Consider the following 15,511-nt stretch of genomic DNA (forward strand, 5'->3'; position numbering starts at 1 on the left):
TAGGAGCAGTATTATAGTAGTTATATTCTTGTACATAGGAGCAGTATTATAGTAGTTATATTCTTGTACATAGGGGGCAGTATTATAGTAGTTATATTCTTGTACATAGGGGCAGTATTATAGTAGTTATATTCTTGTACATAGGGGGCAGTATTATAGTAGTTATATTCTTATACATAGGAGCAGTATTATAGTAGTTATATTTTTGTACATAGGGGGCAGTATTATAGTAGTTATATTCTTGTACATAGGGGGCAGTATTATAGTAGTTATATTCTTATACATAGGAGCAGTATTATAGTAGTTATATTCTTGTACATAGGAGGCAGTATTATAGTAGTTATATTCTTGTACATAGGAGGCAGTATTATAGTAGTTATATTCTTGTACATATAGGAGCAGTATTATAGTAGTTATATTCTTGTACATAGGGGCAGTATTATAGTAGTTATATTCTTGTACATAGGGGGCAGTATTATAGTAGTTATATTCTTGTACATAGGGGGCAGTATTATAGTAGTTATATTCTTATACATAGGAGCAGTATTATAGTAGTTATATTCTTGTACATAGGAGCAGTATTATAGTAGTTATATTCTTGTACATAGGGGCAGTATTATAGTAGTTATATTCTTGTACATAGGGGGCAGTATTATAGTAGTTATATTCTTGTACATAGGGGGCAGTATTATAGTAGATATATTCTTATACATAGGAGGCAGTATTATAGTAGTTATATTCTTGTACATAGGAGGCAGTATTATAGTAGTTATATTCTTGTACATAGGAGGCAGTATTATAGTAGTTAAATTCTTGTACATAGAGAGCAGTATTATAGTAGTTATATTCTTGTACATAGGGGCAGTATTATAGTAGTTATATTCTTGTACATAGGGGGCAGTATTATAGTAGTTATATTCTTGTACATAGGGGGCAGTATTATAGTAGTTATATTCTTATACATAGGAGCAGTATTATAGTAGTTATATTCTTGTACATAGGAGCAGTATTATAGTAGTTATATTCTTGTACATAGGGGCAGTATTATAGTAGTTATATTCTTGTACATAGGGGGCAGTATTATAGTAGTTATATTCTTGTACATAGGGGGCAGTATTATAGTAGTTATATTCTTGTACATAGGGGGCAGTATTATAGTAGTTATATTCTTGTACATAGGAGCAGTATTATAGTAGTTATATTCTTGTACATAGGGGCAGTATTATAGTAGTTATATTCTTGTACATAGAGGGCAGTATTATAGTAGTTATATTCTTGTACATAGAGAGCAGTATTATAGTAGTTATATTCTTGTACATAGGGGCAGTATTATAGTAGTTATATTCTTGTACATAGGAGGCAGTATTATAGTAGTTATATTCTTGTACATAGAGAGCAGTATTATAGTAGTTATATTCTTGTACATAGGGGCAGTATTATAGTAGTTATATTCTTGTACATAGGGGGCAGTATTATAGTAGTTATATTCTTGTACATAGGGGGCAGTATTATAGTAGTTATATTCTTATACATAGGAGCAGTATTATAGTAGTTATATTCTTGTACATAGGAGCAGTATTATAGTAGTTATATTCTTGTACATAGGGGCAGTATTATAGTAGCTATATTCTTGTACATAGGAGCAGTATTATAGTAGTTATATTCTTGTACATAGGGGCAGTATTATAGTAGTTATATTCTTGTACATAGGGGGCAGTATTATAGCAGTTATATTCTTGTATATAGGAGCAGTATTATAGTAGTTATATTCTTGTACATAGGAGCAGTATTATAGTAGTTATATTCTTGTACATAGGGGGCAGTATTATAGTAGTTATATTCTTGTACATAGGGGCAGTATTATAGTAGTTATATTCTTGTACATAGGGGGCAGTATTATAGTAGTTATATTCTTGTACATAGGGGGCAGTATTATAGTAGTTATATTCTTATACATAGGAGCAGTATTATAGTAGTTATATTCTTGTACATAGGAGCAGTATTATAGTAGTTATATTCTTGTACATAGGGGCAGTATTATAGTAGTTATATTCTTGTACATAGGAGCAGTATTATAGTAGTTATATTCTTGTACATAGGGGCAGTATTATAGTAGTTATATTCTTGTACATAGAGGGCAGTATTATAGTAGTTATATTCTTGTATATAGGAGCAGTATTATAGTAGTTATATTCTTGTACATAGGAGCAGTATTATAGTAGTTATATTCTTGTACATAGGGGGCAGTATTATAGTAGTTATATTCTTGTACATAGGGGCAGTATTATAGTAGTTATATTCTTGTACATAGGGGGCAGTATTATAGTAGTTATATTCTTATACATAGGAGCAGTATTATAGTAGTTATATTCTTGTACATAGGGGGCAGTATTATACTAGTTATATTCTTGTACATAGGGGGCAGTATTATAGTAGTTATATTCTTATACATAGGAGCAGTATTATAGTAGTTATATTCTTGTACATAGGAGGCAGTATTATAGTAGTTATATTCTTGTACATAGGAGGCAGTATTATAGTAGTTATATTCTTGTACATAGAGAGCAGTATTATAGTAGTTATATTCTTGTACATAGGGGCAGTATTATAGTAGTTATATTCTTGTACATAGGGGGCAGTATTATAGTAGTTATATTCTTGTACATAGGGGGCAGTATTATAGTAGTTATATTCTTATACATAGGAGCAGTATTATAGTAGTTATATTCTTGTACATAGGAGCAGTATTATAGTAGTTATATTCTTGTACATAGGGGCAGTATTATAGTAGTTATATTCTTGTACATAGGGGGCAGTATTATAGTAGTTATATTCTTGTACATAGGGGGCAGTATTATAGTAGTTATATTCTTATACATAGGAGCAGTATTATAGTAGTTATATTCTTGTACATAGGAGGCAGTATTATAGTAGTTATATTCTTGTACATAGGAGGCAGTATTATAGTAGTTATATTCTTGTACATAGAGAGCAGTATTATAGTAGTTATATTCTTGTACATAGGGGCAGTATTATAGTAGTTATATTCTTGTACATAGGGGGCAGTATTATAGTAGTTATATTCTTGTACATAGGGGGCAGTATTATAGTAGTTATATTCTTGTACATAGGAGCAGTATTATAGTAGTTATATTCTTGTACATAGGGGCAGTATTATAGTAGTTATATTCTTGTACATAGAGGGCAGTATTATAGTAGTTATATTCTTGTATATAGGAGCAGTATTATAGTAGTTATATTCTTGTACATAGGAGCAGTATTATAGTAGTTATATTCTTGTACATAGGGGGCAGTATTATAGTAGTTATATTCTTGTACATAGGGGCAGTATTATAGTAGTTATATTCTTGTACATAGGGGGCAGTATTATAGTAGTTATATTCTTATACATAGGAGCAGTATTATAGTAGTTATATTTTTGTACATAGGGGGCAGTATTATACTAGTTATATTCTTGTACATAGGGGGCAGTATTATAGTAGTTATATTCTTATACATAGGAGCAGTATTATAGTAGTTATATTCTTGTACATAGGAGGCAGTATTATAGTAGTTATATTCTTGTACATAGGAGGCAGTATTATAGTAGTTATATTCTTGTACATAGAGAGCAGTATTATAGTAGTTATATTCTTGTACATAGGGGCAGTATTATAGTAGTTATATTCTTGTACATAGGGGGCAGTATTATAGTAGTTATATTCTTGTACATAGGGGGCAGTATTATAGTAGTTATATTCTTATACATAGGAGCAGTATTATAGTAGTTATATTCTTGTACATAGGAGCAGTATTATAGTAGTTATATTCTTGTACATAGGGGCAGTATTATAGTAATTATATTCTTGTACATAGGGGGCAGTATTATAGTAGTTATATTCTTGTACATAGGGGGCAGTATTATAGTAGATATATTCTTATACATAGGAGCAGTATTATAGTAGTTATATTCTTGTACATAGGAGGCAGTATTATAGTAGTTATATTCTTGTACATAGGAGGCAGTATTATAGTAGTTATATTCTTGTACATAGAGAGCAGTATTATAGTAGTTATATTCTTGTACATAGGGGCAGTATTATAGTAGTTATATTCTTGTACATAGGGGGCAGTATTATAGTAGTTATATTCTTGTACATAGGGGGCAGTATTATAGTAGTTATATTCTTATACATAGGAGCAGTATTATAGTAGTTATATTCTTGTACATAGGAGCAGTATTATAGTAGTTATATTCTTGTACATAGGGGCAGTATTATAGTAGTTATATTCTTGTACATAGGGGGCAGTATTATAGTAGTTATATTCTTGTACATAGGGGGCAGTATTATAGTAGTTATATTCTTGTACATAGGGGCAGTATTATAGTAGTTATATTCTTGTACATAGGAGCAGTATTATAGTAGTTATATTCTTGTACATAGGGGCAGTATTATAGTAGTTATATTCTTGTACATAGAGGGCAGTATTATAGTAGTTATATTCTTGTACATAGAGAGCAGTATTATAGTAGTTATATTCTTGTACATAGGGGCAGTATTATAGTAGTTATATTCTTGTACATAGGAGGCAGTATTATAGTAGTTATATTCTTGTACATAGAGAGCAGTATTATAGTAGTTATATTCTTGTACATAGGGGCAGTATTATAGTAGTTATATTCTTGTACATAGGGGGCAGTATTATAGTAGTTATATTCTTGTACATAGGGGGCAGTATTATAGTAGTTATATTCTTATACATAGGAGCAGTATTATAGTAGTTATATTCTTGTACATAGGAGCAGTATTATAGTAGTTATATTCTTGTACATAGGGGCAGTATTATAGTAGCTATATTCTTGTACATAGGAGCAGTATTATAGTAGTTATATTCTTGTACATAGGGGCAGTATTATAGTAGTTATATTCTTGTACATAGGGGGCAGTATTATAGCAGTTATATTCTTGTATATAGGAGCAGTATTATAGTAGTTATATTCTTGTACATAGGAGCAGTATTATAGTAGTTATATTCTTGTACATAGGGGGCAGTATTATAGTAGTTATATTCTTGTACATAGGGGCAGTATTATAGTAGTTATATTCTTGTACATAGGGGGCAGTATTATAGTAGTTATATTCTTGTACATAGGGGGCAGTATTATAGTAGTTATATTCTTATACATAGGAGCAGTATTATAGTAGTTATATTCTTGTACATAGGAGCAGTATTATAGTAGTTATATTCTTGTACATAGGGGCAGTATTATAGTAGTTATATTCTTGTACATAGGAGCAGTATTATAGTAGTTATATTCTTGTACATAGGGGCAGTATTATAGTAGTTATATTCTTGTACATAGAGGGCAGTATTATAGTAGTTATATTCTTGTATATAGGAGCAGTATTATAGTAGTTATATTCTTGTACATAGGAGCAGTATTATAGTAGTTATATTCTTGTACATAGGGGGCAGTATTATAGTAGTTATATTCTTGTACATAGGGGCAGTATTATAGTAGTTATATTCTTGTACATAGGGGGCAGTATTATAGTAGTTATATTCTTATACATAGGAGCAGTATTATAGTAGTTATATTCTTGTACATAGGGGGCAGTATTATACTAGTTATATTCTTGTACATAGGGGGCAGTATTATAGTAGTTATATTCTTATACATAGGAGCAGTATTATAGTAGTTATATTCTTGTACATAGGAGGCAGTATTATAGTAGTTATATTCTTGTACATAGGAGGCAGTATTATAGTAGTTATATTCTTGTACATAGAGAGCAGTATTATAGTAGTTATATTCTTGTACATAGGGGCAGTATTATAGTAGTTATATTCTTGTACATAGGGGGCAGTATTATAGTAGTTATATTCTTGTACATAGGGGGCAGTATTATAGTAGTTATATTCTTATACATAGGAGCAGTATTATAGTAGTTATATTCTTGTACATAGGAGCAGTATTATAGTAGTTATATTCTTGTACATAGGGGCAGTATTATAGTAGTTATATTCTTGTACATAGGGGGCAGTATTATAGTAGTTATATTCTTGTACATAGGGGGCAGTATTATAGTAGTTATATTCTTGTACATAGGGGCAGTATTATAGTAGTTATATTCTTGTACATAGGAGCAGTATTATAGTAGTTATATTCTTGTACATAGGGGCAGTATTATAGTAGTTATATTCTTGTACATAGAGGGCAGTATTATAGTAGTTATATTCTTGTATATAGGAGCAGTATTATAGTAGTTATATTCTTGTACATAGGAGGCAGTATTATAGTAGTTATATTCTTGTACATAGAGAGCAGTATTATAGTAGTTATATTCTTGTACATAGGGGCAGTATTATAGTAGTTATATTCTTGTACATAGGGGGCAGTATTATAGTAGTTATATTCTTGTACATAGGGGGCAGTATTATAGTAGTTATATTCTTATACATAGGAGCAGTATTATAGTAGTTATATTCTTGTACATAGGAGCAGTATTATAGTAGTTATATTCTTGTACATAGGGGCAGTATTATAGTAGCTATATTCTTGTACATAGGAGCAGTATTATAGTAGTTATATTCTTGTACATAGGGGCAGTATTATAGTAGTTATATTCTTGTACATAGGGGGCAGTATTATAGCAGTTATATTCTTGTACATAGGAGGCAGTATTATAGTAGTTATATTCTTGTACATAGGAGGCAGTATTATAGTAGTTATATTCTTGTACATAGAGAGCAGTATTATAGTAGTTATATTCTTGTACATAGGGGCAGTATTATAGTAGTTATATTCTTGTACATAGGGGGCAGTATTATAGTAGTTATATTCTCGTACATAGGGGGCAGTATTATAGTAGTTATATTCTTATACATAGGAGCAGTATTATAGTAGTTATATTCTTGTACATAGGAGCAGTATTATAGTAGTTATATTCTTGTACATAGGGGCAGTATTATAGTAGTTATATTCTTGTACATAGGGGGCAGTATTATAGTAGTTATATTCTTGTACATAGGGGGCAGTATTATAGTAGTTATATTCTTGTACATAGGGGCAGTATTATAGTAGTTATATTCTTGTACATAGGAGCAGTATTATAGTAGTTATATTCTTGTACATAGGGGCAGTATTATAGTAGTTATATTCTTGTACATAGGGGCAGTATTATAGTAGTTATATTCTTGTACATAGAGGGCAGTATTATAGTAGTTATATTCTTGTATATAGGAGCAGTATTATAGTAGTTATATTCTTGTACATAGGAGGCAGTATTATAGTAGTTATATTCTTGTACATAGGAGGCAGTATTATAGTAGTTATATTCTTGTATATAGGAGGCAGTATTATAGTAGTTATATTCTTGTATATAGAGAGCAGTATTATAGTAGTTATATTCTTGTACATAGGGGCAGTATTATAGTAGTTATATTCTTGTACATAGGGGGCAGTATTATAGTAGTTATATTCTTGTACATAGGGGGCAGTATTATAGTAGTTATATTCTTATACATAGGAGCAGTATTATAGTAGTTATATTCTTGTACATAGGAGCAGTATTATAGTAGTTATATTCTTGTACATAGGGGCAGTATTATAGTAGTTATATTCTTGTACATAGGGGGCAGTATTATAGTAGTTATATTCTTGTACATAGGGGGCAGTATTATAGTAGTTATATTCTTGTACATAGGGGCAGTATTATAGTAGTTATATTCTTGTACATAGGAGCAGTATTATAGTAGTTATATTCTTGTACATAGGGGCAGTATTATAGTAGTTATATTCTTGTACATAGGGGCAGTATTATAGTAGTTATATTCTTGTACATAGGGGTAGTATTATAGTAGTTATATTCTTGTACATAGGAGCAGTATTATAGCAGTTATATTCTTGTACATAGGGGCAGTATTATAGTAGTTATATTCTTGTACATAGGGGCAGTATTATAGTAGTTATATTCTTGTACATAGGGGCAGTATTATAGTAGTTATATTCTTGTACATAGGAGCAGTATTATAGTAGTTATATTCTTGTACATAGGGGGCAGTATTATAGTAGTTATATTCTTGCACATATGGGCAGTATTATAGTAGTTATATTCTTGTACATGGGGCAGTATTATAGTAGTTATATACTTGTACATAGGGGGCAGTATTATAGTAGTTATATTCTTGTACATAGGGGCAGTATTATAGTAGTTATATTCTTGTACATAGGGGCAGTATTATAGTAGTTATATTCTTGTACATAGGGGGCAGTATTATAGTAGTTATATTCTTGTACATAGGGGCAGTATTATAGTAGTTATATTCTTGTACATAGGAGCAGTATTATAGTAGTTATATTCTTGTACATAGGGGGCAGTATTATAGTAGTTATATTCTTGTACATAGGGGCAGTATTATAGTAGTTATATTCTTGTACATAGGAGGCAGTATTATAGTAGTTCTATTCTTGTACATAGGAGGCAGTATTATAGTAGTTATATTCTTGTACATAGGGGGCAGTATTATAGTAGTTATATTCTTGTACATAGGGGGCAGTATTATAGTAGTTATATTCTTGTACATAGGGGGCAGTATTATAGTAGTTATATTCTTGTACATAGGGGCAGTATTATAGTAGCTATATTCTTGTACATAGGAGCAGTATTATAGTAGTTATATTCTTGTACATAGGGGCAGTATTATAGTAGTTATATTCTTGTACATAGGGGGCAGTATTACTGTAGCTATATTCTTGTACATAGGGGGCAGTATTATAGTAGTTATATTCTTGTACATAGGGGGCAGTATTATAGTAGTTATATTCTTGTACATAGGAGCAGTATTATAGTAGTTATAGTCTTGTACATAGGGGCAGTATTATAGTAGTTATATTCTTGTACATAGGGGACAGTATTATAGTAGTTATATTCTTGTACATAGGGGGCAGTATTATAGTAGTTATATTCTTGTATATAGGGGACAGTAATATAGTAGTTATATTCTTGTACATAGGGGGCAGTATTATAGTAGTTATATTCTTGTACATAGGGGTAGTATTATAGTAGTTATATTCTTGTACATAGGAGCAGTATTATAGTAGTTATATTCTTGTACATAGGAGTAGTATTATAGTAGTTATATTCTTGTACATAGGGGGCAGTATTATAGTAGTTATATTCTTGTACATAGGGGTAGTATTATAGTAGTTATATTCTTGTACATAGGAGCAGTATTATAGTAGTTATATTCTTGTACATAGGAGCAGTATTATAGTAGTTATATTCTTGTACATAGGGGGCAGTATTATAGTAGTTATATTCTTGTACATAGGAGCAGTATTATAGTAGTTATATTCTTGTACATAGGGGGCAGTATTATAGTAGTTATATTCTTGTACATAGGAGCAGTATTATAGTAGTTATATTCTTGTACATAGGGGCAGTATTATAGTAGTTATATTCTTGTATATAGGGGACAGTATTATAGTAGTTATATTCTTGTACATAGGAGCAGTATTATAGTAGTTATATTCTTGTACATAGGGAGCAGTATTATAGTAGTTATATTCTTGTACATAGGAGCAGTATTATAGTAGTTATATTCTTGTATATAGGGGACAGTATTATAGTAGTTATATTCTTGTACATAGGAGCAGTATTATAGTAGTTATACTCTTGTACATAGGGGGCAGTATTATAGTACTTATACTCTTGTACATAGGGGCAGTATTATAGTAGTTATATTCTTGTACATAGGAGCAGTATTATAGTAGTTATATTCTTGTATATAGGGGACAGTATTATAGTAGTTATATTCTTGTACATAGGAGCAGTATTATAGTAGTTATATTCTTGTACATAGGGGGCAGTATTATAGTAGTTATATTCTTGTACATAGGGGTAGTATTATAGTAGTTATATTCTTGTACATAGGGGGCAGTATTATAGTAATTATATTCTTGTACATAGGGGGCAGTAGTATAGTAGTTATATTCTTCTACATAGGGGCAGTATTATAGTAGTTATATTCTTGTACATAGGAGCAGTATTATAGTAGTTATATTCTTGTACATAGGGGCAGTATTATAGTAGTTATATTCTTGTACATAGGGGCAGTATTATAGTAGTTATATTCTTGTACTTAGGGGCAGTATTATAGTAGTTGTATTCTTGTACTTAGGGGCAGTATTATAGTAGTTATATTCTTGTATATAGGAGCAGTATTATAGTAGTTATATTCTTGTACATAGGGGCAGTATTATAGTAGTTATATTCTTGTACATAGGAGGCAGTATTATAGTAGTTCTATTCTTGTACATAGGAGGCAGTATTATAGTAGTTATATTCTTGTACATAGGGGGCAGTATTATAGTAGTTGTATTCTTGTACTTAGGGGCAGTATTATAGTAGTTATATTCTTGTAAATAGGAGCAGAATTATAGTAGTTATATTCTTGTACATAGGAGCAGTATTATAGTACTTATATTCTTGTACATACGGGCAGTATTATAGTAGTTATATTCTTGCATATAGGGGACAGTATTATAGTAGTTATATTCTTGTACATAGGAGCAGTATTATAGTAGTTATATTCTTATACATAGGAGCAGTATTATAGTAGTTATATTCTTGTACATAGGAGCAGTATTATAGTAGTTATATTCTTGTACATAGGAGCAGTATTATAGTAGTTATATTCTTGTACATAGGAGCAGTATTATAGTAGTTATATTCTTGTACATAGGGGCAGTATTATAGTAGTTATATTCTTGTACATAGGAGCAGTATTATAGTAGTTATATTCTTGTACATAGGGGGCAGTATTATAGTAGTTATATTCTTATACATAGGAGCAGTATTATAGTAGTTATATTCTTGTACATAGGAGCAGTATTATAGTAGTTATATTCTTGTACATAGGGGCAGTATTATAGTAGTTATATTCTTGTACATAGGAGCAGTATTATAGTAGTTATATTCTTGTACATAGGGGCAGTACTATAGTAGTTATATTCTTGTACATAGGGGCAGTATTATAGTAGTTATATTCTTGTACATAGGGGTAGTATTATAGTAGTTATATTCTTGTACATAGGAGCAGTATTATAGTAGTTATATTCTTGTACATAGGGGCAGTATTATAGTAGTTATATTCTTGTACATAGGGGCAGTATTATAGTAGTTATATTCTTGTACATAGGGGCAGTATTATAGTAGTGATATTCTTGTACATAGGAGCAGTATTATAGTAGTTATATTCTTGTACATAGGGGGCAGTATTATAGTAGTTATATTCTTGCACATATGGGCAGTATTATAGTAGTTATATTCTTGTACATGGGGCAGTATTATAGTAGTTATATACTTGTACATAGGGGGCAGTATTATAGTAGTTATATTCTTGTACATAGGGGCAGTATTATAGTAGTTATATTCTTGTACATAGGGGCAGTATTATAGTAGTTATATTCTTGTACATAGGGGGCAGTATTATAGTAGTTATATTCTTGTACAAAGGGGCAGTATTATAGTAGTTATATTCTTGTACATAGGAGCAGTATTATAGTAGTTATATTCTTGTACATAGGGGGCAGTATTATAGTAGTTATATTCTTATACATAGGAGCAGTATTATAGTAGTTATATTCTTGTACATAGGAGCAGTATTATAGTAGTTATATTCTTGTACATAGGGGCAGTATTATAGTAGTTATATTCTTGTACATAGGAGCAGTATTATAGTAGTTATATTCTTGTACATAGGGGCAGTACTATAGTAGTTATATTCTTGTACATAGGGGCAGTATTATAGTAGTTATATTCTTGTACATAGGGGTAGTATTATAGTAGTTATATTCTTGTACATAGGAGCAGTATTATAGTAGTTATATTCTTGTACATAGGGGCAGTATTATAGTAGTTATATTCTTGTACATAGGGGCAGTATTATAGTAGTTATATTCTTGTACATAGGGGCAGTATTATAGTAGTGATATTCTTGTACATAGGAGCAGTATTATAGTAGTTATATTCTTGTACATAGGGGGCAGTATTATAGTAGTTATATTCTTGCACATATGGGCAGTATTATAGTAGTTATATTCTTGTACATGGGGCAGTATTATAGTAGTTATATACTTGTACATAGGGGGCAGTATTATAGTAGTTATATTCTTGTACATAGGGGCAGTATTATAGTAGTTATATTCTTGTACATAGGGGCAGTATTATAGTAGTTATATTCTTGTACATAGGGGGCAGTATTATAGTAGTTATATTCTTGTACAAAGGGGCAGTATTATAGTAGTTATATTCTTGTACATAGGAGCAGTATTATAGTAGTTATATTCTTGTACATAGGGGGCAGTATTATAGTAGTTATATTCTTGTACATAGGAGCAGTATTATAGTAGTTATATTCTTGTATATAGGAGCAGTATTATAGTAGTTATATTCTTGTACATAGGGGCAGTATTATAGTAGTTATATTCTTGTACATAGGAGGCAGTATTATAGTAGTTCTATTCTTGTACATAGGAGGCAGTATTATAGTAGTTATATTCTTGTACATAGGGGGCAGTATTATAGTAGTTATATTCTTGTACATAGGGGGCAGTATTATAGTAGTTATATTCTTGTACATAGGGGCAGTATTATAGTAGTTATATTCTTGTACATAGGAGCAGTATTATAGTAGTTATATTCTTGTACATAGGGGCAGTATTATAGTAGTTATATTCTTGTACATAGGGGGCAGTATTATTGTAGTTATATTCTTGTACATAGGGGGCAGTATTATAGTAGTTATATTCTTGTACATAGGGGTAGTATTATAGTAGTTATATTCTTGTACATAGGAGCAGTATTATAGTAGTTATATTCTTGTACATAGGAGCAGTATTATAGTAGTTATATTCTTGTACATAGGGGGCAGTATTATAGTAGTTATATTCTTGTACATAGGAGCAGTATTATAGTAGTTATATTCTTGTACATAGGGGGCAGTATTATAGTAGTTATATTCTTGTACATAGGAGCAGTATTATAGTAGTTATATTCTTGTACATAGGAGCAGTATTATAGTAGTTATATTCTTGTATATAGGGGACAGTATTATAGTAGTTATATTCTTGTACATAGGAGCAGTATTATAGTAGTTATACTCTTGTACATAGGGGGCAGTATTATAGTAGTTATACTCTTGTACATAGGGGCAGTATTATAGTAGTTATATTCTTGTACATAGGAGCAGTATTATAGTAGTTATATTCTTGTATATAGGGGACAGTATTATAGTAGTTATATTCTTGTACATAGGAGCAGTATTATAGTAGTTATATTCTTGTACATATGGGGCAGTATTATAGTAGTTATATTCTTGTACATAGGGGTAGTATTATAGTAGTTATATTCTTGTACATAGGGGGCAGTATTATAGTAATTATATTCTTGTACATAGGGGGCAGTAGTATAGTAGTTATATTCTTGTACATAGGGGCAGTATTATAGTAGTTATATTCTTGTACATAGGAGCAGTATTATAGTAGTTATATTCTTGTACATAGGGGCAGTATTATAGTAGTTATATTCTTGTACATAGGGGCAGTATTATAGTAGTTATATTCTTGTACTTAGGGGCAGTATTATAGTAGTTGTATTCTTGTACTTAGGGGCAGTATTATAGTAGTTATATTCTTGTAAATAGGAGCAGAATTATAGTAGTTATATTCTTGTACATAGGAGCAGTATTATAGTAGTTATATTCTTGTACATACGGGCAGTATTATAGTAGTTATATTCTTGCATATAGGGGACAGTATTATAGTAGTTATATTCTTGTACATAGGAGCAGTATTATAGTAGTTATATTCTTATACATAGGAGCAGTATTATAGTAGTTATATTCTTGTACATAGGAGCAGTATTATAGTAGTTATATTCTTGTACATAGGAGCAGTATTATAGTAGTTATATTCTTGTACATAGGAGCAGTATTATAGTAGTTATATTCTTGTACATAGGGGCAGTATTATAGTATTTATATTCTTGTACATAGGAGCAGTATTATAGTAGTTATATTCTTGTACATAGGAGCAGTATTATAGTAGTTATATTCTTGTACATAGGAGCAGTATTATAGTAGTTATATTCTTGTACATAGGAGCAGTATTATAGTAGCTATATTCCTGTACATAGGGGCAGTATTATAGTAGTTATATTCTTGTACATAGGAGCAGTATTATAGTAGTTATATTCTTGTACATAGGGGCAGTATTATAGTAGTTATATTCTTGTACATAGGAGCAGTATTATAGTAGTTATATTCTTGCACATAGGAGCAGTATTATAGTAGTTATATTCTTGTACATAGGAGCAGTATTATAGTAGTTATATTCTTGTACATAGGAGCAGTATTATAGTAGTTATATTCTTGTACATAGGGGCAGTATTATAGTAGTTATATTCTTGTACATAGTGGCAGTATTATAGTAGTTATATTCTTGTACATAGGAGCAGTATTATAGTAGTTATATTCTTGTACATAGGAGCAGTATTATAGTAGTTATATTCTTGTACATAGTGGCAGTATTATAGTAGTTATATTCTTGTACATAGGAGCAGTATTATAGTAGTTATATTCTTGTACATAGTGGCAGTATTATAGTAGTTATATTCTTGTACATAGAGGGCAGTATTATAGTAGTTATATTCTTGTACATAGGGGCAGTATTATAGTAGTTATATTCTTGTACATAGGGGCAGTATTATAGTAGTTATATTCTTGTACATAGTGGCAGTATTATAGTAGTTATATTCTTGTACATAGGGGCAGTATTATAGTAGTTATATTCTTGTACATAGGGGGCAGTATTATAGTTATCAGGGGTGAAGTGCAGATCTTAGGGTGGTCTCGTCTCTCACCTCGTGCTCGAGTAGTGGCGCTCTTTTGGTAGCAGACTTCACTGCTTTTCCTCGTGTGTTCTTCTCCTCAGTTTTGGACATTTCTATGACATATGATGGCAGTATTCAGTATTACTACTCTGAGACTGTAGCAGTTTTTGGGAAGCAGATCAGGTTTCTTACGTTTTTTGGCGGCTTTAGCGTCCTCCTTCTTAGCGGCTGCAGACTGCGTTCCCACAGTGGAGGGTCCAGTTGCCGCCTGGCTTACATTAGTCTTCTCTTCTTTCTTTTGGGGATCCTGAAACATATTCACACTAGCTCTCAGTGTGTGCGTTCTCCACACAGAGTAAGGCTGGCCATGTGGGATTTCCGGCGTGCTCTCGCACATGGGGAGATCTGGCTATGGTCAGGCCCGGGCCATTGTGCTCACCTTCTCCTTCTTCTTTGTGACGCTCGTTTTCGTCTTCTGCCCCAGCGACTTTTCAGCTTTCTCCACTGCGGAGCCGCTGCGGTGGCTGAGCGGTCGCTCACTCTTGGCGTCGGCGTGCCGCGATGTGGACGGCTGTAAAAATAAAGACAACTATTAATCGTGGCATGAGGAGGTG

General features: G+C 31.5%; 1 protein-coding gene across 8 annotated transcripts in view; it reads right to left on the reverse strand.

Moving 5' to 3' along the window:
• The window catches only part of LRRC71 (leucine rich repeat containing 71), a 47,541-nt gene that overhangs the window by 13,350 nt on the left and 18,680 nt on the right, over positions 1 to 15,511 (reverse strand). For all 8 annotated transcript variants that reach the window (XM_073637651.1, XM_073637650.1, XM_073637649.1 and 5 more), the window contains 3 exons: positions 15,337 to 15,468; positions 15,090 to 15,204; positions 14,928 to 15,010 (listed from right to left, as the gene is read on the reverse strand). In XM_073637651.1, the coding sequence (XP_073493752.1) occupies positions 14,928 to 15,010; positions 15,090 to 15,204; positions 15,337 to 15,468 (330 nt within the window). The remainder of the gene's footprint in view (positions 1 to 14,927; positions 15,011 to 15,089; positions 15,205 to 15,336; positions 15,469 to 15,511) is intronic.

The sequence above is a fragment of the Phyllobates terribilis genome, unplaced genomic scaffold (assembly GCF_046119375.1).
Source record: "Phyllobates terribilis strain yellow unplaced genomic scaffold, ASM4611937v1 Scaffold_7__3_contigs__length_470593459, whole genome shotgun sequence".
In the NCBI taxonomy this organism is placed as follows: Eukaryota; Metazoa; Chordata; class Amphibia; order Anura; family Dendrobatidae; genus Phyllobates; species Phyllobates terribilis.